The sequence below is a fragment of the Spermophilus citellus genome (genome assembly GCF_964194105.1).
Source record: "Spermophilus citellus genome assembly, chromosome: 4".
Taxonomy (NCBI): Eukaryota; Metazoa; Chordata; class Mammalia; order Rodentia; family Sciuridae; genus Spermophilus; species Spermophilus citellus.
Window position 1 is genome coordinate 34,344,818 of NC_138185.1, and position 25,446 is coordinate 34,370,263.

Genomic DNA, 25,446 nt, shown 5'->3' on the forward strand with positions numbered 1-25,446 from the left:
ATCAGACCAATGGAAATGTAATTAAAAAGTGAGTAGGCCCCAGGTAAAAAGGAATATTTGAGTGATGAGAAAAATTAAGCAAGAGATATTTCATCTCCCAGAATTCTTTGAGGATTAAATACCAATGTGCTTTGGCTAAGGATTATGCATTTCAATGCTGGTACCCACAGATCAAGAATCAATAAAAAAGCCATAGAATTAATAAATTACTTCACAGATGTTTATTGAACACTTCATATTTGTACAACACTCTGATAGAAATAAAAATGAATTAAACTTAAGACGTGGTTGCTGCACACATTCAGGGAGTATGTGTAACTAATAGTTCTAATAAATGAAAGCAAACATGTAGCAATAATTTTCCTAACTTTATAAACTGATAAACTCTATAAATTTACTAACTATGAATCAACATAATATCCTAGCATTATAAATTAATAAACCCTTCCTTCCTTTCTTTTTCTTTTCTTTCTTTCTTCTATTCCCTCTCTCCCTCAACACCCCTCTCTCTTTCTCTGTGCTGGGAATCATGCCTAAGTCCTTATGCATGCTAGACAATCACTGTACCACTGAGCTATAGCACCACACCAGCTCCTCCATGTATTCGAATCCATTCTAATCCATCCATTTCTCCCTTACTTCCCCTTGTCCTTGGTACCTCATAGTCTTATTACAGATCCTCTTGGCTGTCACACCAACAATCATTCCAAAACCCCAAACCAACATTAGTACCCACTAACCTGAGTTCCCCATTTCCCTGCCAATCCCAGTAGACTGAATACTATGTTTCAGACTGAAATCTCTGGGAAAATACTTATGGGCTATAAATTAAATGGCAACATCAAAATGTGATAGCAATGAGTAGGGCTCTAGAATCAAATGTCCTCATTTTAGGAAACTGTTCCCTTCAATGTTCTCATCTGCCCAGTGGAGAATGGAATAATTCTCACCTCTTTCAACTGTAAAGAAGAGAAATAACAAGCACAGAAAACATTGCTTTTCATGAACCCCTGCTATTTTGGTGCAATACATGAATTGGCTAATAAATTTATACATCACATATAAATGTGTATTATAGCTATTGACATCCCGCTGCAGCTTGAGGGAACTCGTCATCTTCCTTTGATGATTCGTATCAGCTCCACATGTTGTTCCAGCTGTCTGGAAAATGCTCTTGCATTTCCTTCCTTTTGGGGTCACTCAGCTGAAGTATATATGCCAGGGGCAATTGCAATGCAGACATAATCTCTATTGATAATGTAGTGTTATCTGTCTTCCTCTGATATTCTGGCTTTAACCTAGTGTAATTTTTCTTGAGAGATTAATGGTTATGCTTTCCCAAACAAACAAAAAAAAATGACAAATGAGTAAAAGATTTTAGTAGGGAAATAAGGAAAAAGCAATTGTCAAATGTGTTATTTGTGAATTTTCTGATCATTATCCTAATGGTTTTGGTGTTTGTTTCTCTCTCTCTCTCTCTCTCTCTCTCTCTCTCTCTCTCTCTCTCTCTCTCCACAAACACACACACACACACACACACACACACACACACACGATCCAATTCTATATACTGTCTACAGTCTGCTCTTTTTGCTTAGGCATTATGTCATGGGCAGTTTTTTTCTGTCATGCTTTTTAATGTTGCTCAATGACTTTATATTATTTCATTGTATGATTGTAGTTTAATTTATTTATTCAGTTCCCTACCAATGTAATTTTGAGCTGTGTTTATTCTCTTTTATTGTTGATGTTATTACACTAATGTTATAGAGAACATTATTCTAGAATTTCTGGAAAACTGCTCTCCAAAAAAGTTTTGTCAATGTACACTATCACAATGTCTGATATCCATATCCTTCTAGAGTTTTATCTTTAAAAAAAATTATTCCAGACCAAATGGCTAAAAATTGTATTTACCTTAAATTATATTGCTTTACTTATGAGGAAGGATGAGCATATTTCCATATGTGCACTGGCTTTTTGCATTTCTTTTTTCTACAAATGACCTGTTCACAAGCATTCCCTGTTTTACTATTGGTTTGTCTCCTTGGGTTGATGCTGTATTGTTTCATTTATCATTATTAAGAGACTGAGGGTTAAATATTCTTGCATAGCCATTCATTCACCAGAACTTTTTGAAGGCCTGCTGTGGTACACATTCAGGTAGAAGGATTCAGTGTGGCCCAAACCTAATTGTGGTCCCTCCTCTCAGGAACTTACTGTGATTCGGAACACGGCTGTGAAGTCACAAATACTGCTATTAGTATGCCCATCTTTAACAGTTAGATTTTTGCATAGTGAGTACCCTAAAACTTATTGGGTTAAAACAGCCATTTATTTAGCTCATGATTCTGTGTGTCAGCAATTTGGGTTTGACACAACTGGATGGTTCATGCTGTCTTGGTTGGACTTATGTCTGTTTCTTACATTCAGCTGCCAGTCACAGCAAGCCCTGCTCCTGGGGTTTGGCTAATTATCAGCTGTGTCAGTGCAGGTGATTGATCCACTGTCTCTCACCATCCAACAGGCTTGCTGCCCGAGCTTATTCAAACAGAAGTTGGAAAGGATTCCAATTGAGAGCAAGTGGAAGTGTGCAAGGTCTTGTACAGATCTTATCACTTGTTTCTCATTCTGTTGACTGAAGCAAGTCATAAAACTTGCCCGGAGTTAGGGGCCAGGGAAATGTGCCCTATCTCTTGTTGAGAGCAGCTGTAAGTCACAATGTAAAGAATGCAGATACAGGGAGTAGTACAGAACTGGAACTATTTTTTTTTTGGGGGGGGGGGCGGGAATCTGTGCACAGCCCCTTATAGTTTGAATGTCAGATTCAATAAAAATCATCCAAGGAAATTTAACAAAATAGAATATAATCATCTTTCTTCATGATAGTATAATTTGCAAAGCATTTTGTGTGCGGACAAGTAATTTTTATTTTCACCTATATAACTTTATTATTTCACCATTTTGAGTGTCTATATCACTATTTCTAAAATTTAAAAAAATGGACAAGAATGCATATAAAGTCTTTCTCCAATTGTAATGCAAGTTTCCCTTAAATTATAGAATATAGAGATAATCCAACTCGGATATATTAAAATAATAATTAGGGATTTTAGATTGAAACAACAGATTTTTCAACTTTGGTTTTTCTTTATTTTTATGCACAATATATTATCTTAATTTATTTTTATGATGTTAATTGTTGACTAGAGAAGATTAAGGGGGAAAGGCAATAAAAAGAACCAAATCCAAAAGCAAAGCAAAGAATGACTTTGATTTGTGTCAACTTAAAAGAAGCTTCAGGAACCAAAGAGAGTCTGCTGTAAAGGAAAATTCCAAAATAAAATCCACAAGCCTGATTATTTATTTTGTGCCCTCTGGAATTATAGGAATCATTGCATTACATCTGGCAAGTGAGGGATGTTAAAATGACATATTTTGCATTAAGAAAAAAGATGATTGACACAGTATTTATCTTCATGGGCAGTTCTTCTGGACCTACCCTTCAAATAGACTGTTGAGAGCCCATGTTTTATTGTCCCAGTTTAGTTAAAAAAAACAAACCAAGTCTTGTCTCCTCTAGTTAGATCCCCTTTTACAATTATTTGAAAGTATCCATTTGAACATTATTGCTACCTTCCTCCATCTAAGTGTTAAGTAATACTTGCTTAATTTATTCTAAATTAAGTGACCTTGACCTCTTTTAGAATTATGAAGCCTTTTGCTAAAGTTTTAGTGGTTTGTATGGGATCTTTTCTCCTCTAGTTTTAATCAGATATGATCTCATTTAATTAGTTCAAATGCAAACATTTTCTCATTTTTTTCTATTTTGATCAAAAAATTTATAATTGCATCATTTATGAATTCTGAGCTTTTCTTTTTTATTTTTATTTTTTTAACTCAGGATCACTCAACCACTGAGCCACATCTTCAGCCTTATTTCCCTATTTTGCATTTTATTTAGAGACAGGGTCTCACTGGGTTGCTTAGCATCTCACCATTGCTGGGGCTGGCTTTGAACTCAGGATCCTCTTGTCTCAGCCTCCTGAGCTGCTAAGATTACAGGCGTGTGCCACCACACCTGGCCTGCACCTAGTTTTCAATAACTTTTGTAAACACCCTCATTCATATTTATAGTTACAAAGGGATAATTCTGTGGTCTATTCTAAGTTCTTATTTAAAGCTAAATTTTTTTAAAAAATTTAATGAGATTTAGTCTCATAAAGCTGCCCAGATTGATCTGGAACTCCTGGGCTCAAGTGATCCTGTTAGCTCAGGCTCCCATATAGCTGGATTATTCTCTTTTAATGCTGAGTAATGTTCCATGGTGTATATATACCATATTTTCTTTATCCACTCATCTACTGAAAGGCACCTGGGTTGGTTCCACAATTTAGCTATTGTGCATTGTCTGCTATAAACATTGATATGACTGTGTCCCTGTAGTTTGTGTTTTTAAGTCCTTTGCGTATAAGCCGAGGAACAGGATAGCTGGGCCAAATGGTGGAGAAACCATGTAAATTCTATTCAGCTAAGGAAAATAAAAAATGATAATTGGTAAGTATGAAAGAGTATCTCAGAGAATGATTAAGATGGTTGCCCTTTTTGACCAAGATGTTCTCTTGAAAAAAAAGGGAGAATGGAGGAAACCATCTCAAGTGGGACATGGCACATCATAGGTGCTCAGTGGATATGTATTGCATAAATGAATGAGTGTTTCTCAATTTGAATAGCCAGAACACACACCCCAGAATAAGCATCCACCTCATTTATAAATCAACAGTAATGTGTTTGGTTTTTATATCATGACTTTAGTTCAGCTGCATGGCAACTTAATTTTTTATAGAAAAACAATTTATAGTGAAAACTCAGGAGTGGCAGCTCCGACCAGCATCAAAGAAGAGACATTCTTCAGATATTCATGGATGGGGAAGGAAGATGCATTGTGCCCAAAATGTGACTCTTCTATACTTGGCCTCTGCCCATTTTCCAAAATTATCCTTCTCAGAAGAGACTCCAAATACTCCAACTTCTGTCCACACATTTTTTTTTAATTCCTTTTGATTTAGCATCAGGGAATTATTCTCTTCCATGGAAACCATTTTCTCACCCTCAAATGACTAAACCAAGTGAAATTTAGCATGGAGTTGATAACAAGCATAAAATTTGATTCCCCAAGGCTTTTCTTTTGACTCCTTAAAAGGTTTGGGACATTTATATAGGAGAGTTGTCATGAGTGGTAAACAAATAAGCAAAGTAATTGAGATGTGTCTATTTCTTTGGAGCAGCAAAACAAAAAGTATACCAAAAGTGAAAACTAAATGTTGTTTACAGAATTTCAGTTTACCGTGTACCCTCTTGGTTTATTTCCTAGAATTCTAAAATTAATCTTTGCTTCTTTTCTATCTATAATGACTGTTTAGTTTCAATGAGGTTTGTGGCTAATAAATTATTGAATAGTTTTTTTTTTGAACAGGCATTTTTTTAAAAAGTATGTCTACTAATAAATACATCAAAAGTCAGTGTGCTCTGCCCTTATGTTAGTTAAAAAGCCCTTCAATTGCTGTGTGAAAATCACTCTTCTGGGTTCTATTTTCATACGTTATGCAACATAAACTTTGGATCAAAACCCAGATATTCCTTCATCTTATTTGATGATAAGTACAGAAATTTTTAATTTGTAAGAAGAGATTGACTATCCAAACCAAGGAAAGGGAAGGGATAGTGTGCCATTCTATAGAACTTTCTATAGCTCCTAAGCATTCTCCCCGCCCCCCACTTTTGCTTTTCTCTGCATAATATTTTTAGTTTTTTTCCAAACCAGCAGATGAGCTTTCCCTTTATCAGCAGACACAGGCACCAAACTGTTTTCTTCCTTTCTCTATTGACATGTAGGAAAGATCTTGGGCCATATGATTGGCCCAAGCACGCAGCCTTTGAGAAATCACCCAAGGTTTATTATTGCCTCCCCTGGACCCATAACCTTGGCCAAGAGATGGGAGTTAAAAGACATAGCAGCTTTCATGGGCATCATGCCAGACAGTCAGAAAGCAGAGGAAGTTCTTCCCAGAGAAGTAGTATTGGGTAGAGAAAACCACATGTGAATCCAGAAACCTCTCTTTATAGGGTAGGAAAGAGATCAATTATTGATGCACACATATATTCTCATTGCCAGTTTAGTATGAGTTTAACAACAATGGCATACTCTTAACAATGTCATAGTATTAATCATTCTGTCTTCTGGAACTTAAGGAGTCACAGTTTAAATGAAAATAGGAAATGCCGCTTGGCAGAATTACAACAAGAGCAATGATCTTTTACAAAACTAACCAGAAAAGGCAGAGTGTCACAGGGAAGGGTCTGTAGTGAGGAAGAGTAGGAGAGACCCAGAAGTGCACACTAGACAGACTTTTGCATATTTGTCATAGGAGCAGAGGTGTTGTCCTTTAAAAACATATTCTTTGAGATTCTAGGGAAACCCCATTTTCATTAGTCATAGGCAAAAGTCGTATTTTTAAAAATACATCTAGCCAGGCACAGTGGTGCACACCTGTAATACCAGTGGCTCAGGAGGCTGAGGCAGAGTTCAAAGCCAGCCTCAGCAAGAGGGAAGTGCTAAGCAACTCAGTGAGACCCTGTCTCTAAATATAAAGTCCAAAATAGGGCTGGGGATTGGGCTCAGTGGTTGAATCTCTCTGAGTTCAATCCCTGGTATCCTCCCCACCAAAAAAAAAAAATACATCTAGATATTACATGAAGGCATTTGTTTCTCTGTGAACAAAACCTAGCTTGTAATACTTTTTAAGGAGTTATACCTCAGTGATAGAGTGAGTACTTGCCTAACATGTGTGAGGCACTGGGTTTGATTCTCAGCACCACATATAAATAAAATAAAATAAAGGTCCATTGACAACTAAAAAAAAAAAAAGTTTCCAATAAGATAGTCCATTGTGGGTGTGTGAAGTTCCGTAGCTAACTCTGAGGTTGGAGTTAGTGTAGCTTCAAAACTGAGGAGATTTTGTTCATAATTATCTCCTGAACCATTATTATTTGTAAGCGCCTATTTTGTGTAGAGCCTGAGAGTCAAAAAAAAAAATAAAGAAATAAAGAGAGGGATATCACAAGAGTGACATCCTCTTATAGAACAATAATGAAGTTTTTATTACAAAAGGTAAGTGTCTGCAATTGATACTTATAGAAAAGCCAATTGAAAGAATAAAGGGGAAGAATCCCCAAGGGTAGGTTCAGAAAGGAAAGGACATGGAAGAAGGAGACCTGGGCTGGTGTCCACTCCCCGGTCAGAAGCAGTGATAGCAGCACAGCTCAATACAACTTTTTCTCATCAAGAGAATGATCTATATCTGAGCTGTGTCATATTCACAAGGGAGTATCATTGAGGGGAAGGGAACATGAGATAAAGTATGAACATAGGTGTGTGTCTGGATAGTTGTGTGAACAAAATATAATCTACTTTATTGGATATGATGAATGCTAATGTGGGAAAGGAAATTTAGAACTGGAGCATGTCATATTTGAAGACAAAGGGCCAGTTATGTCTTTGGGACATCTAAAAAGAAGACTATCTGGGATGAAGAAGAGCTGAGGAGGGACTAAAGGAAGGAAGGAAATCCTTGGCATGTCCAGAAGAGAGTTAATAATGATCAGGACCAGGGTCCTGTTACCACACAACCATGAGATACAGGTGACAGGAGAAATGAGCAAATCTCTATTACCCACTCCGTGTGAAAGGCCCAAAGAGGGAGGTCAAAGGCAATGTACACTTTTGAGCTGAACAATGATACTGTTAAAAATGAAAGAATATACTGTTTTGTCTTGTGTGAGACAAATTGTGAACTTGTATGTACAAATATCGAGGTAGGGATGGTGGGGAGGTACCATCAGGTAGAACTGGTCAACAGGCAGTTGGAGATCTTGAACTGAACTGAAGGGAGTTGAAAGGGGAGTAGTTGTGAGCTTGAGAATAAAGGAGTTTCTTGTGTGTGGTTGGCCACTAACATCATGACATTGAAGTCATGATTCCCAAACTTGGTACCAAGGTACTCTCAGGCACCACACTGAACTCACTGGGGCATATGGGATTTTTTTTTTTTTTTTTTGGTACTAGGGATTGAACTTGGGGAGGGGGAGCCCTAGACCACTGAGCCACATCCCAAGCCCTACTTTTTATTTTTAAAGACAAGGTCTTGCTGAGTTGCTTAGCACCTCACTTTTGACTCATCATCCTCCTGCCTCAGCCTCCCGAGCTGCTGGGATTACAGGCCTGCCTCCACCAAGCCTGGCAGTTGTGGGATATTTTTTAGGTCCGAGGTGTTGTTGGTGTTATTGTTTGTTTTGGTTTGGGGTTTTTTTTTTTGGGGGGGGGGGCTGGGAGAATGCTGGGGATTGAATTCAGGGCTTCATGCATTCTAGCTAGGCAAACATACTACTGAACTAAAGCCCCAATACATTTTTGAAGGAAACTAAACAACATATGTTGAACGCTATAAAAACTACTACTACTACTACTACTATGTTGCTTGGATCTATGTATTTAATAAATGAAATTGTTTTTTTGATTCATTTTTGCCCAAGTGTGCCATGGAGAAATTATTGAGTTCCTAGGGGCTCTGTGAATCTGGAAAATTTAGGAACCTCTGGAGTAATAAAACTTAAATCCTGATAACAGGCCAAAAAGTTTAATAACAAAACAGTTTTTGAGATCTTAAAGCAAAATGAGGTGAATAGCAATGTTCGGAGCTGAATTGAGATAGTGAGGGAGCGTATACAGTCATAGAAATGGAAAAAACAGGTCAAGGACAAAACAAGTAAGTCCACATGGTGACACAGACCTGTGATCCCATCTACTTGGAATACTAAAGCAGGAGGATGGCAAGTTTCAGGATAGCCTGGGCCGCTTAGCAAGATCCTGTCTCAAAGTAAAAAAGTAAAAAGGACTGGGATGTCACCCAGTGGCAGAGCGCCTCTGGGTTCAGTCCCCGGTAACCCCTAACAGTTACATTAAAATATATGTTATATATTATATATAACATGTTATATATTCACATAGATATAGATGTGAATATATATATATATATATATATATATATATATATATGGTGTGTGTGTGTGTGTGTTGTGTTCCCAGTCTTGGAGGACAGAATGGTAGGAACATGTTTTTATGCAGAGGGAGTTTATCCAGTGCAGACAGGAATTTTGGAATTATGAGAGGGGAAAATTCAATGGCTGATGTATCCTGTCACACATGAGAGAAGACAGCACAGAAAGTAAAGCTTGATCTTGGAAGGAAGAGCAAGGAAACCAAGTTAAGGACTCAGGATGTGGTCATTGGGAATTGTATTTGTGTTTTTCCTTAAAGCTTTCACAACCACCCTATGGAGAAGGATCATCCCTTTCTAGAGATGAGGAAGTTGAGTTCGGGGCAATGAGGTGCTGGCGATTGTGTGGGAGCTGACACCAAATCAAATAAAAGTCAAACTGGGTGGACGGGAAAGGTGTGAGAACTCAAGTCTGGTATTTTGGTTGACTGGATGTCAGTACTAAGAATGAGGGCAGTAGGTAGGAGGAAAACAGTAAATGCAAGCAGATGCTGGCATAAACAAGAAAAGAAGAAAACATTCTGGAGTCGGATACAGTAATGGAGATGAAAACATGGAAAGAGAAGTGTGATTATCACAGAATTCAAACGAATCGCCAGAGATTTAACAGTGGCCTGTGTGACAAGGGAGAGTCAGTCCACTGAGATGCTACTAAAGTCTGGCAAAGCATACACCTCACCTGGGAAGATCTCAAGAATGCAGATTCTAAGGCACAACCCTGGAATCTGCACTTTCAGAAAGGTTCCAAGCAATTCTGATGTTGTATCCAAGGTGGGGTAGCTATGAAGAACCTCTTGAAAATCAAGTCTGTAATATTTCATGATTGCTATGACAGTCACAATCAAGCAATGTCTTTCGAATGATCAAATACACTTTCTGGTGGCCCAAGCCCCAGTAATATTTGTTTAGATTTAAGCCACTTAACAGAGGAATGAACCGAATTTTCATTTACTTATTTAATTAATTGATTACTATTTATTTGTTTTTGCAGTGCTGAGGATCAAACTCAGAGCTTCACACGTGCTCAGCAAATGCTCTAGCTATATGCTCTGCCTCTAGCCCCTTATGTTTGTTTTAAAGGAATGTGGGTACTATATTGTAATTCTTAAGAGAATTTCTTCCTTGACTTCTTTGATTCTCTTTGACAAGGACTTTCAAAAACAATTTTAAATACCATAATGAAAAGGCACTATAGAGTAGTGGTGAAGGCCAGGAGCCATGGAGCCTGTTTGGATTTGTACCCAGCTCTGACACTTACTAGCTATGTGGCTCTGAGCCCAGGACTTGACCTTCTATGTCAATGTGTTCAATTCTCAAGTGAAGACATAGCACCAACTCATAGGGCAACTCTCAGATTAAATAAGTATATGCATATAAAACTCTCCAAATTGTGCCTAACATATGTAGCACATATAAATTATCAGTGAAAATTTGCTGGATGAGGATTACAGTCAACTCTGTATCTTTGGGTTCCATATCTGCAGGTTCAACCAACAGTTGATCAAAAATATTTGAAAAGAACTCTTGTTTCTGCATTAAATGTATGCAAACATTTTTTAACATTATTCCCTAAAATATATTATAACTATTTATGTATTTATAAGTAAATATATATGTTTATATATAAATAGAAAACAGAGCTCAGGAGGAACCTGGTCTTTGTCCATTTACATTGTGTTAGGTATTATAAGTGATGTAGAGATAATTAAAACTACAGGAGGATATGTGTAGGTTATATACCAATGCTACACCATTTAAAATAAAGGACTCCATGGAATTTGGTATCTTAAAGTGGTCCTGGGGCCAACCCTCCACTGCATATTACTATGTCACTATTATAATTACCACTTATATAAGACTAATCAAAAGGAGAATCTTCTCTTTGGGGAACAGCAACAAGGCCTTTCAAAGGAAACTCACACTCTCTTTTTGGTGCTTCAGTGAGAAGCCTTGAGTCCAGTGGCCATAGTCATTTGAGCAATCGCAAAAGCTTCCATAATGTAACAAAGAAAGAGAAGACATTAGTGTGCAAAATTATCTTCATGTAATTGATAAGCACTTACTAGGCATCTAGTTTTCCAGAATTATATAAAGTGCCAAGGACATGAAGAACAAATAATTGTGCCCTTGACTCTTGGTTTGATATGAAAATTGGAAACAAAATAACTAAATAATTACATTCATGCTGATGCAAAATTTAATGGAAGGACAGAAGAGAATTTCTGATGCTCCATTGTAAAAGCTGCAAAGACACAAACATCAGTTTATAAGATGGATAACTCATGTCATCCTCGAACCAATTCAACAATGAATGAAAGCTGGAAACCAAGAATTATAATTAACTATTGATTATAACTTACATTTGCATCATGCTCATTTCTAAGTGTGATAGTACCTCCAAAAAATAAAGGCAGTGATAATCTCATTTAAAATCAAGAATGTAGATTCAGAAAATATGGACCCTATTCCCAAATCCCAGCTTCAATAAGTCATAGAGTAGAGATAGGACCTAGTTCTACATGGTGAGCTCCACATTGTTTTCCCTGAGTCAAGCTGCTATAACTTGCACAACAATCTAATGAATTCAGTTTAATTTAAAAAAAAATTTCACATTAAAGTCCCTATGCCCAAATAATATGACAGTTTTAACTTCTGTCCTCTTTTAAAATGTTAGATATCTGGCAAATTTAACCATTATTAAACATTCATCACAGATTTTCTAACCACAGATGCTATTATTTGGGGTGGAAAGTGTAGGGGAAGGAAGCTCTATTTATGATCATGTAAAACAACAAACTGGTATTTTCTTTCCCCAGCTCATTCAAAAGTTGACAGATGTTGCTGAAGAGTGTCAGAACAACCAATTAAAGAAGCTCAAAGAAATCTGTGAGAAGTAAGCCTTGATTCCCATGGCATGCTTATATACATTTATTAAACACAAGTTACCATTTGATTTGCCAAATCCCACCTCACCTTGTACTTCTATTTTTATTTCAGAGAGAAGAAAGAATTAAAGAAGAAAATGGATAAAAAGAGGCAGGAGAAGATAACAGAAGCTAAATCCAAAGACAAAAGCCAGATGGAAGAGTAAGTTTAAAAGATCCACTCTCCCCTACAGTGGTCCACTTAACCTTTTGAATATAGCTTTGAGGCTTATTTTTAAAAGGAACCTGTTTTTCTTTTCTTTTTCTCTCTCCCACTCCCTAAGCTGGGGACGGGGAACAAGATTCCCTTTAGTTATCTGTACTCCACAGGTAGGAGATGTCTGCCAGAGAATCTAGGAAGTGCATATGTCCCAAATTAACAAGCAAATCCTAACACACCATCAGGAGCCCTGGTACCCTCTACCAGAGCACACCTGGAAAGTAGCCTTTGAAAAACTCCTTTAAAAGCCCTCTGTTGGCAGAATCACAGCCCCAGGGACCAGAGTCCTCTGTGTTTCTCCTTTGGTAGCAAAGCAATAAAACAACTTTTCCCTTTTTCTCAAAACTGTGTCCTCCTTATTAAATTGGTATTAGTTGGCATTGGGGACAAGGGCCGAGCTTTCAGTTATACTTGTACCTGGGAGTTATTTTGTTTTTCATCAGAGTAACAGATCCTTAACCAGGCAGGACCCTTCTGTGAAATTTCTCCTCAAATTAACCTTTCAAATGATCCCCTTTGTAAGGGATTTTGTTATGCTCGAATTCGGGACCCCCCAAAAAACCACCAGAGACCAAGATCAATGTAAGCAACAAAGAGGTGTTTATTGCAAGCTCGCTCAGTCCTCTTTGCACACACAGCAACTGATGATGCTGAGAGCCCCGAGCCTAGGGTTTACAGCAGTTTTATACACTCTTTGGGGAAGGCAGGGACTTCACATACATCATAGCATCTCTTAGCAAATCATCACACACCGCGGGAAAACCATAAAACAACTCTAAAACATGATTAGCACCTTCACTGGCGGGAACAAGTTGGGTAGGGGTGATTGGTCAGTACAAGAGAGAGATTCGTTTGAACACATTGGTTTAAGCCATGAGGGGTGTACGAGCTGAACTACATGGTTTCCCAATATGTTATCAACCACCATAAACTGCTGGGAGGGTCATCTGGCATCCCAGGTATTTTCCAAGTCTCATGCTGATTGATGGCTGCTAGGGGGTTGCTATGGGTCTCCACCTAGCCTGACTGAGTCAGGGACACCTGGCGCAGCAGACCTCTCCTGTTATTTGTAGATAAACAACTCAGCAGGGTGGGTATGTGCCAAACAACTCAGCAGGGTGGGTATGTGCCTAGGAGTGCTGTGTCGGTCTTTCCAAGGACCAGGGTCACTCCCGCTTCCTTGGACAGGCTTTGCTCTGAGGTAGAGGCTGGTTTTTCAATTTAACAGTGAACTATCAAACAAGGGGTAGTTCAATAAAATATTGAGGCACACCCAAAGCCTTACAGATAGAAAGTAAAGAGCTTTAGGAAATGACCAAATGCCCACTGTCCAAATTGTCAGGCAACCTTCATTCAGAGCACTTCATGAAAACAGAGCTCATGCCTTAGGAGGAACATGACCTTTGTCCAGCAGCTGACAAATTATACCTTCCTCACAGCAGCAATAAGAATGTTAAAAGTTCATAAACTTTCATCTAAAAGTCTGAGGTTCCAGATGAGTTGGTGTAATGATCTATGCATCATTTGCCTCAGGGAGAAGACAGAGATGATCCGGTCCTACATCCAGGAGGTGGTGCAGTATATCAAAAGGGTATGTGGGTCATTACTCTCTATCCTTTGCAAACTGCATGTGAACATTTTTGTGAGCTCATTGAGAACTTCTGGAAGTAAAAACCATGCCTTGTTGTATCTGTTTATCACCAGCACCCAGCAGAGCTAATTCAGGGAGCAGGCATTCCATAATCAATGTTTTTGCAAGTTTATTTCAAACCACTCTATGTATAAAAGAACTAATCTGAAAATTGGCAAGAATCATTTGCAAAGACAGGAGCCTAGATATGAAATGTCCTTGGAAATTGGGGGGGGGCACAAAGGGCTTTTATAGGGAGAGAAAGACTTGATAGTGAATCAAGGGGTGGGAAAGCTACTTCTAAGTGGGATCTAGTCATCTGGGACTTGTGTCTCCTTTTTTTTTTTTTTTTTTTTCCTCTTTCCTCTCACAATGGAGCTTGGCCTCCTGGGATTAGTTCCTGAGTTCCCTTTAAAGGAGCATATTGCTTTTCTGCAAGCTAAACCTCACAGCAAGTTATGGGCTTTGTGTTGTTGATGCCCAGAACTAAAGATTAGGGAAGGGGATTATACATTCTGTTATCTGAAGGTCACCAGATGTTTTGGGTTCTGTAAATCTAGATTATTCCACAGTTAATATCTTCATCACTTAGCTGGGATTTTCTTTAGAATTTAGAATACAGGGCAAAAGGGAGGGCATGTAACTTTGTGGAGGTACAAAGGAAAGGGCAGCTAAAGAAACTCGGGTACCCCCTCTGTTTATTTTCTTTGTTACTAGGGAATGAATCCAGTGCTCCTCTAACACTGAGCCACATCCCCAGTCCCTCTTATTTTTTGTTTTGTCTCCCTAAATTGCCCAGGCTGGCCATGAATTTGTGATTCTACTGCCTCAACATCCCAAGGAGCTGGGATTACCTGTGCATCAAGGCACTTGGCTAGGAGTCGCTGCTTTTACATAGGGGCAGTTCTTATTTTTAATTTTCAATTTTATGAATGAAAATGTTCAAACATTTACAAAAATCTAAGTCTATTGTCCATCATCCCATCCCACCCTTTCCTTTGTGCCCCTTCAAAACTTGTCTGGTCTTCTGTAAATGAAAGGGCTATTCTTGACCAGAGTACCACATGATTAAATATGTGCCATAGATTTGAAAGCTTTCATAATATATGTATATATACATATATACAAACTCAAAAGCATTTTTTTTTTCTGAAAATGACCCCCCCTCTCTTTTTTTTTCTGGATAATTTATTATAGTTAGAAGAGGCACAAGGTAAACGACAAGAAAAACTCTTGGAGAAACACAAGGAAATCCGCCAGCAGATATTGGACGAGAAGCCCAAGGTAAATAGAACTGAATAATAATTCACAATGCTTTCATTTAATTTCCATTCTGTAAGAATAAAGCCTTCCTGATTCAGGTAAGTACCTAACACCATTGCAGATCAGATCTTACATGTGAAACTTTCATCTTTCTCCAAGACAGTAAGAATCTTTTCAAGGATATTCTGAAAGCATTTATCACCAACTGGTGAGCTTCTAAAAACCGCAATTACAGGGAACCACCTCTGGATATTTGGTTTCATGGTCTGAAATGTGGCTACAGGAATTTTTAAAGTGCCCCTACCCAAGCTGGTTATGCATTTGAAGACTAACCAAGCCTCCTTCTCATTCTGCTCCAAGCATCTTGGGTAATGTTGCAATGTCAGATTCTGTCCAGCAGAGGATGCCCTGCACCCAGATCACTCCTGCTTTTACCCAATAAAACAGTCTCATAAACCAGAAAAAAACAAATCTTTTGTTTCCCCTACAGTAGCAGTTCATTGGGACTTCACTTTAAACTCATAATATGACTGGGGGGAATATAGCTCAGTGGCAGAGTGAGTGCTTAGTGTGTGCAAGGCCATAGGCTTGATCCTAAGCACCAGTAAAACAAAACAATTATATTATGCTCATTGCTTGTTAAAATGAATCACCGCATGAATATCCAATTGAACCTAATATCCATAAATCAAATACTTTCAGGTGAGCCAACAGCATCTGTTTTAGAATATTCTATCTATCTTGATTTGGTACCAAATAAATTTTTTGTGTATAAAAACAAGGGCACTCTTCAGTTTAAAATGCAGAAAATAGTTAAAAATACTGCCATTCTACACAAGCACTTTTTTTTATTGATTATTTAAAGCATTACATAGCTCATGATATATCATCTTTCATACATTTGACTCAAATTGTGTTTTGAACTCCCATTTTCACCCCAAATACAGATTGCAGAATCACATCTGTTACATATTCACATTTTTACATAATGCCATATTAGTGACTGTTGTATTCTGCTACCTTTCCTATCCCCTACTATCCCCCCTCCCTTCCCCTCCCCTCCCATCTTCCCTCTCTACCTCCCCTGCTGTTGTTCATTTCTCTCCCTTTTTTTTCCCTCCCCCTTGCCCCTCATAACCTCTTATAATTCTATGTATCATTGAAGGTCTCCTACTATTTCCATGCACAAGCACTTTTTGAGCAAAGCTAAAGTGTTAGTTTTATACAGTTTTACACTTAATTCCCCAGTTTACTTCAGAGAGGGATTTCTCATGGCTAATTCTAAATACATTGTCATATTTATTTATGCTCTTCAATTTTTATATTTGTTGTATTAAAACTTAATACTTACTTAATATTTTGGGTTCTTAAAGTTTTTAGAAATATAGATCCTCAAGTAAAATTAATAATTATTTAGATATGTTGTTAATTCTTATGTTTCTCATATACATATTTAATTTAGATATTCTTAGCCACCTTCTCAGACTGCTTGTCCATATCAAATGGCATATATTTTTATCATAGTTTTATAAATTGCAATATAGTCATCTCCTCTCACCCGAGTTTCACTATTATTAATTTTAGATGCCAATAGTCAACAGTAATCTAAAAAATATTGCATGGGATATTCCAGAAATAAATAATTCATAAGTCTTAAATTACATGCCTTTCTGAGTGATGAAATCTGTCATCCGTCCCCCTTCAGCTGCCCCAAAAGAGAATCATCCCTTGCTCCAGTGTAGCCACATATGTATATGGCCTGATCATCGATCCCTTAGCAGCCTGTCTTATTATGAGATTGACTGCCAAGGTAGCACAGGGTTTGTATGACCCATTTTTTTAAAGTTAATAATAGCCCCAAAGCTCAAGAGTAGTACTCCAAAGAGGCACCAGGGCATAAAACATGTAGGCAGCAAGTAACTCATATTTTGTGGTAATGCTCAGTTCGTCTAGGAAAAACCTTACTATATACAGGGTTTGATACTATCTATTGATTCAGATTCCTACTGAGGGTCTTGGATCATATTCCATGGATAAAAAGAACTCCTACATTCATGATTCCTCATTTTTAAATGCTCAAATATTTTTAATAGAAGACCAGGTTTGATTAAAATTTAAGAAATACTTTAATAATCAGTCCCTTGTGGATATATTCAGATACATACATTTTCAATCCATGCTGTCTGATTTTAAATGTGTCATTATTTCACTGATGTAGTATATTTGCATATAGTGGATATCTTACGAGTCAGTTTTTGTATTTTTAGAAAATCCGTCTTGGGAAATATCATTTTCACATAGTTTTATTTTGCTTTAGAGTATGTGTGTGTGTGTGCGTCCACATGTGTGCATGTGCTCCCATGCACATGGGCATGCCTGTGTGTATTTTGGTCCAACGGTGTCAAATGTTTTACTTATAGATAAAATGCAATATAAACCTGTTAAAATTGCATAATGCACTATAAATAACTTATACAAAGATTTTCCTGTGACTGATCTAGGTCACCATGATTAAAACCAACAAGAGATGTCAAAGCACCTTTTAACCTTTTCACTGCATATAAACAACCACTGTAGGAACTAACAACTTGGACCAGCTTATCAGTCAGAGTGTAATCAGTTGCACTTCTATAGAAGACCCAATTTAAACTGACTTAAACAGAAGTAAACTTTGTAAGTCGCATTACTGGAAGTTTAGAGGTGTCATAGTGCTGGGAATGGTTAATCTAGGGGCTCAACAACCTCATCAAGAAGCTAGGTATTATCAGTTACCATTGTTATATCTTTCCATCTTCAAACTATAAGGCATAGTCACGAAATGCCTGCCAAAGCCTATGTATTTTAACCTTACATAAAAACATTTCAAGGCAGAACAGGGAATGTCTTCCTTTTGTAACCCTTTTTAGGATGGAGGGAAACTTTCCGAAATTCCCCCCCCCCAGTAGGTTTATCTTATTGGCTCTTATAGTACCATGTTCTCATTCTTAAACTAATAGTAGGTAAGAGAGTGTAATTTTCATGGTTGTCTTAGAGTGATTACAAAGGTGGGGGGAGGATCCAGCTTCTCCTCAATTCCAGGGTCACTAGATACCTGGACACAATTGATGTTTTATCATTAGAGAGTAAATAGCACTTTAGTAGGTAATTAGCAATGTGTGGGACAACCATATTTATAGCAGTTTTTAATTTCTTCTTTCTTGGCCCTGTAGAAATAGATCTGAAATGGTAATTAGTAGTTCCAATGTCTTCACTTTTTTACTGCACATAGGTGCAATGATGAATTCCCCTTTGCTTTGCATCCATGAAGTTGCTCTATGACCATCTTATTGTAAATGGATTTTATGTTTTCCCTTGAAAATTATTGGTTCCATGCAGACCAAAGAATTTATTGAAGGGAACTCTTTGGGCCTTACAACATATTTTGAGCTGGGTTCTGTGGTACACACCTATAATTCCAGTGACTCAGGAGGCCCAAGGCAAGAGGTTTGCAAGTTTAAAGCCAGCCTCAGCAATTTAGTGAGGCCCTAAGCAACTCAGTGAGGCCCTGTCTCAAAATAAAATACAAAATGGTGGGGAGAAAGGAGAGGCTTGGGATGTGGCTCAGTAGTTGAGTGCCCCTGGGTTCAATCCTTGGTACCAAGAAAAAAAAAAGTGCTTTGAAACCACGACTGAATACTAAAATTAGAAATATTCTGGGACAGCATGTGAAGGAAAATTCCAATAGCAATAACAAGGAGAAGTGTGTTAGTTCTCCATCGCTATGACAAAAATATGTGAGATAATACACTTAAGAAGAAGAGGGGTTTATTTTGGCTCACGGTTTCAGAGCCTACAGTCTGAATAGTCTGTTGCTTGGCCCTGTTGCTCTGGGTCTGTGGCAGCACAGTACCTCATGGCAGGAGTACAAGAGAGAGGAAGGCTGTTCATATAGTTACCAGAAAGCAAAGAGAGAGGGGCAGGGTTGGGGGATCCCAATTTCCTTTTCAAGGAGATGCCTCCAGTGACCTAACTTCCTCCCAGTAAGCCCCACCTCTTAAAAGTTCCATCTCCTCCCCATAGTGCTTTATGCTGGGGCTCTCCATCTTTAACACATGGGCCTTTGGGAAACAAATCAGATCCAAACTATAGTGAGGAGCAATACTAAGCAGTAGAGCAAAACAATTAGATCAAGCAGGGAACATCTGGAGAAAGACTAAAGCACAGGACAGCAAATGAAGGCTAATGAGTGGTCAAGTCAGCCAAGAGAACAGTCACCAACGCACCTATAAATGTGGGGCATGGACTAGAAGTAGAAGGGAATTGGCTTTGAAGTCATCCCTCTTCACATGCAGGATCAGAATGGCCATTGGAGCTTAATGTAGAAATGAGGGAAATCGACATGGGTGGAACAAAATAAAAAGAGGAACAGCTCAAGAAACTGAAATCCATCCATCATATCTATAAAACAGCTTCACTGAGGCAGTTGCACTCAGAAAGATGAGAAGAAAAGGGATTTTGTAACATCTAGAAAAGTACAAACAATTCCACTGGGAGGAAGTTAGGTCACTGGAGGCATCTCCTTGAAAAGGAAATTGGGATCCCCCAACCCTGCCCCTCTCTCTTTGCTTTCTGGTAAGTTTTGGGTAAAGAATTTGAGCAGACATAATAGCAGATGTTGTCAAAGACAACTGCAACCTTCTGATGAAGGGGAAGGCATGCAAACTGCCATAAGTTAATAAGGACAACGAGTTCCTCCTCAAGTGCTTTACAGATGGGATAACATTTTCTAACTAGAAACTGACCATGGCTGATCATTGGCTACAGCAGAAATAAATATTACATGACATCATGTTTCTTTCATGGTAACACTGGATGTAATAATCCATGTTCTCTTCATCCCCTTAAGTAATGCTATCATGTGCTTGATGTTCCCAGTCCTGTCCATAACAGGAAGGAGGCTCTTTCTACCTTATTTTGTTCTGATGATGGGACTATTTTGAGCTATTTTGAACTCTAGTCATATAAGCATAATTTTCTAAGCTGCTGGTAAATAACTCATTTAATAGTAACAAACAAATATAAAAATTATTTTAACAAAAGAGTTTTGAAAAGCCAGTGGTTGAAAGTCAAAAGGGTCCATTGTTGGCAAGAAGTTGTTCCACTAGCTAGATTTATAGCAAGTTACCTATGAAGATTAATTGAAAGTGTAACTCAACAATAAGTCCAATGACCTAGAAAGACCAAGTGGAGATCTCATCACTTTTTACCATTCTGCAACAGAACATTCCCAGGAGAACGTGCCTCATCAAAACCAGGCTTAAAATCCATTTCATTTACTCCCTGAGTGGGCCAGCTTTTTAGTCCTGCTCACCTGTATTTGTTAGAGAATCAAGTAGAGAGATCCAATGTGAATGCTTATTTCAGGTTGTCCCACTTCATGACATGTACAAAGCCCTTTTTACATATAAAGTCTCATTTAAAAAGAGATTTAATAAGTCCATTCCTTTTGCATGCAATTTTTGAGGGCATTACAGAAAATGGAGGTCAGTGGTCCTTACAGGCAATTTATACAACTGGTAAATGTTTGACACACAATCAAGTTATATACTGCTATAGGTAAGTCCCACTGAAATTTATTAAGTTATAAACAACAGTGACTGTTCTTAAAAGGGAATAATCAGCTGTTTTTCAGTAGAATTCTAAATTCTGGAGAAATGTTCAGCTGCATGTCTATGAGCCGTGAGAAATTTGATTCAGTCCCTAAGTGTATGAGTTCCTAGTTTGAATTAAGGTGTATCTTTTATGAAACTCATAACTGCAGAATTTTTAAGGTGGATAACAAAAAAAAACAAAAACCAAAAAAAAAAAAAAAAAAACAGGCCAGTCTTCCACCTTAGTGACATAATTGGTCTCCTTGGGATTTCCATATCTGGGTTTGCCAAAGTGAATAGCAGAGGATTTAGGTGTCCAAAACTTGTTAGAAGCAACTCAAGGACCCTATTGCTAATGCACAGAAACCATGCCTCTTGTGTTCCTGTGCAGCTCTGAATTGATCCATTATACAAAAGACCTTCTGCTTTTTCCATGCACACTTCTGAGAGATTTATTTTAACATGTTGAAACATCATTCATCAGGAGTTGCCTTGAATTGGCTGTGAATATTCCAATGTATATTGATCACTTTATATCTACTGACTCTTATTACAAGAAGAAGCATCTTTTGAGGTGACTTTTTAATGAACTGTCTCCCTAACCTCATAAAACAGTCGATAAATGTGTAATTTACTTTTTCTCTGACACTTAATTTGTCTTTGATGTTTCTTAGGACACAGGTTTTCTGTTTTAATTTAGCTCATCATTGAGAGAGAATTCCAGGAAGCTTCAGGGCATTTTAATTTATTCACAAAGAACATTTCATCATGTAGCTACTGGTTCTTCTTCTTCTTCTTCTTTATTCCATCAGGGAAATATACACCAATTTTTCTCATTTCCCCTCTGACATCTTTGCAACAGGGCAAGTGACTCATCTTTATGTGAAGTTGAGTCTAGTCAGACCTACTGCTGGCCTCTGAGACAGAGTCCTAAATGTGGCCAATATTACCCCCAAGTGATTGAGGATGGGACCATTAACTTAAAGATTTAAAGTCAAACCATTTTTCTTAAATGATTCAGTTGTGCCTTCTCTAATCTTTGGCTAGCTTGTGAGGGAAAATGTGGATTCTCTGGACTACTATCTATCTCTATTCTACACAAGATTTTTTTTTCAACTTTATTAATGAGGACTTGCCTTTTTAGAAAAAAAAATACACACACACACACACACACACACACACACATATATATATATGTTCATTATTTTCTTGAGTATAAAACTCAGACATATTTACTTTTATTCTGGTAATTACCAAGCTACTGGGACAGTTTTGACTCCATTTGTCCACTCTCAACTTATTTTTGAAATTTATTTTGATTCTATAGATGCTTAAACTCGTAAGATATGATTATTCTATTTTAAACATTGGTGTTCATTTAGATTTGCCTATGTGTTCATAACTTTCTTTGCTACACATTTTTTCAATGTCTCAGATTATTTGGGAACACTGCCTCATATTTTCTCTGGAAGTTCCTTTTATGTGATCCACAGTAAGAAACTCATTGGGGTTTTTATTTTTGGCTTTTGCATTCCCCCCCACCCAAGAATGTCCTTATTATTTTTTTTTTTTAGTGTGGATGAGAATACCCATTTCTTTTTATTCTGGGATGATACAGTCACTGATTATAGAATTTAGTGTTGGCAATTATTTTTCTTATAGTTTGAAAGTAAAACTTTACTGTCCTCTAACTTCTACTATTTTTTATTTAACTATTAGTTTACTTATTTCGATGATAAATTTTTATTTTCCCCCTTTGGCTGCATGAAACATGTTTATATTTTATACATATATATTTTTTAGCATATCTGGATATGTGTTTCAGGTGGCTAGATGGATAACATCAGTTTTATAAAAGCTCTGAGCTAACATGTCAATAAACAATGGCTTATGTCCATTTTTTCCCCTTCTCTGCTAGAGTTCTGTGTGCATGCACATATATTTTTGCATATAAGATAAAATGGACCACCTTACTTCACTTTCTCTCTTAACCCTTCAGTATTTTCCATATTTTTACCTCTTTGTGCTGCCCTGGGGATAAATTTTTTCTGATGCACCAATTCTTTGCTTAAATTGCTGTTTTATTGACCCTCTGAGTTTTTAACTTTAGGTTTTGCATTTTATATTATTTCTAGAAGTTCTATTGGTCTATTTTCAAATCTACAAATCTGTATGTCGTACTTGTTGCAGGGAAGATTCCCTGTGAGATCTCTCATTCCTGGTTTTGCTTAGGGCCCTTGTCCATCAAGGCTGCTGAAAGATGAATTCAAAGTTTCCAGCTTTAGCAAAAACTCATCAGGTCAAAATAGATTCCTTGCTTATTATAGGTCAGGGTTCACTGCTCCTTTCAGTTTGGTCCCAATCATTCTTTCAGTTTTTGTGGTTCTTAGGGTGTTTCAAGGAGATAGTTTTACTATAAAATTGAGGTTTTTAAATTGCTTTCAGGGAAGGATGGTCCAAATACAACCTAATCGAATATTATAAGAAATAAGAAGCCCCACCCCCACCCCATGATGTTTCTAAATGTTTTAAGTTAGTTAACATCTGTATTACTTGGGATTCAACTATGGAATCATAATGAACAGGGACACTGTGTGTGCTACAGGGAGTTGTTGATTGCCTCATTCAACCCAGGGGACTGGCTTTATGCAGTCTTAATGATGTCTTTCCCTCTAATGCCGGACTCTGGTAGACAGGCAGTTTGAAAGCGAAGATTAACAAGTAGTCTTGGTGACTTGGGTAATCTGCAGGAGATGAAATTTTGTCACAGATTTGAACACACACACACATTTGGCCCTGGAGTCAGAACAACTAAAGATCCAAGGGGAAGGGGAATTGACTGAAGGCCCAGATGCTGCTTCTCAACCACCAGACAAATCAACAGAGCAGCAATATAATGCCTGTGTGCTGTAAAAAGGCTGCTGCCTCTCTCAACAATCCTCCAAATCTCCATGAAACCCTTTGGAACTCAAAGAAACGGAACTCTAGGAAATATACTTCAGCTGAGCCACATTGGCACATTACAAAACTATTACCTTGTTATGTAAAAATTAGAAATTTTTTTATTTAAAAATACATTGACTTTCTCTTGAAAAATTAGACTACATGATTATAATAGAAACAAGTAAACAAATTCTAGGGCTGCAAAGAAACTCCCCCTTAGGTCTGTATGGTACTCTCTTGTCTGCTTCCTGGATTTCTGTTGCCTGTTGGCCCCTAGAAGGCAACAGATTTGGAGATTAAGACAAAATTGCAGCCAGACATGGTGGCACATGTTTGTAATCCCAGTGGCTCAGAAGGCTGAGACAGGAGGATCATGAGTTCAAAGCCAGACTCAATAAAGGTGAGACCCTAAGCAACTCAGTGAGACCCTGTCTCTAAATAAAATACAAACAGAGCTGGGGATGTGGCTCAGTGGTTGAGTGGCCCTGAATTTAATCCCCAGTACCTAAAAAAAAAAAAAAAAATGCAACTTAGAGACACATGAATGCCATTGATTCCTCATCCCTTTCTTTACCCCGTCAGCTTTCTTTCCACCTCCTTTTCAATAGTTTCCTTCCCCGAGGATGAGACAGTGTGGGAGCATGGCAATAGATGTATTGCAAGGAAGGCAGAGGAACGTGCCCCACCTGCACAAATTGAGGATTATATGTTGGTGGGGTTCAGAGTTTCCCCAGCAAACACTGAATTTAACATCAGGGATAGGATGAGATCAGCCTCAAATATTATTTGGCTTTCATCTTCCCACATGCCATACATGAAAGAAATCTACACAACCACTGATACAAAACTTTGGGTTCTATTTCTACTTCTGCATTCCCGTCAACATGCATGATGTATATGAACTTTCCTGCTACTTGATTTTTTAAAATTTTGAATATATCCCTAGGTTTTTTTTCTTTTATTGAAAATAGTCAAATGCACACACTTCAAACACTTTATAAAGCAAAAATTACAAAACTTTAATTGCTGTCTGGAAACGATTACCTGATTTTACTATGGCCTTCAACATTTTAAGGGAAAGAACAGCCAAATTCCACCTAAGAGAAGTATTTATCAGCAGAAAATCTGAAGGGAAAATATATTAGGTGCTTTGAAATATTTGATGAAGCAGAGTATAGAAGTCAAAGAATAGGCTGTCATTAAAGGTCCAATGTGGGGCTCTTGGGCTGAGAAAACATTGAAGGAAGCTTTGTTTCAAAATAGGAAAGCAGTTGCTAAGAGCTGTGCTCTTTTGCAGGTATTATGCCTCAAGCCAAAATAGTCTTAACTAACTGCTTAGAGTTCTGTTTGTACATTTTAAACAAAAAACAACTGACACAAGTGTTCTCCGTTATTGTGCTCATTAATTGAATCTTTGAATTTGACAATAATTTGTAGCTGAAACCAAGCCTCAAAAATGGGTTTTGCCCTAGGTAAACTTGCTTGTTTACGGGGAAACTTGTACTAAGCTACATCCCCAGTCCTGCTTCCTTTTTCTTTGCACCTTGTATATTACCCGTACCTCTCTAACACAATGAAAAGTAACTCTTAGTTTGAGCTGATATAATTCTCAAATTTGTTATTGGGTCTTTGTTTTAGGTGGAACCAGGAGAACCATAAGACTCGAAAATTACCGTAAAGCAGTTAAAACATCTATATAATTCTTGAGGTACCAACCATT

General features: G+C 37.7%; 1 protein-coding gene across 6 annotated transcripts in view; it reads left to right on the forward strand.

The window, feature by feature from the left end:
• PLCB1 (phospholipase C beta 1) overlaps nt 1-25,446 on the forward strand; it is a 718,158-nt gene that overhangs the window by 613,505 nt on the left and 79,207 nt on the right. For all 6 annotated transcript variants that reach the window (XM_081292670.1, XM_081292671.1, XM_081292672.1 and 3 more), the window contains 4 exons: nt 11,933-12,009; nt 12,114-12,203; nt 13,794-13,851; nt 15,088-15,174. In XM_081292670.1, coding sequence (XP_081148796.1) covers nt 11,933-12,009; nt 12,114-12,203; nt 13,794-13,851; nt 15,088-15,174 — 312 coding nt within the window. The remainder of the gene's footprint in view (nt 1-11,932; nt 12,010-12,113; nt 12,204-13,793; nt 13,852-15,087; nt 15,175-25,446) is intronic.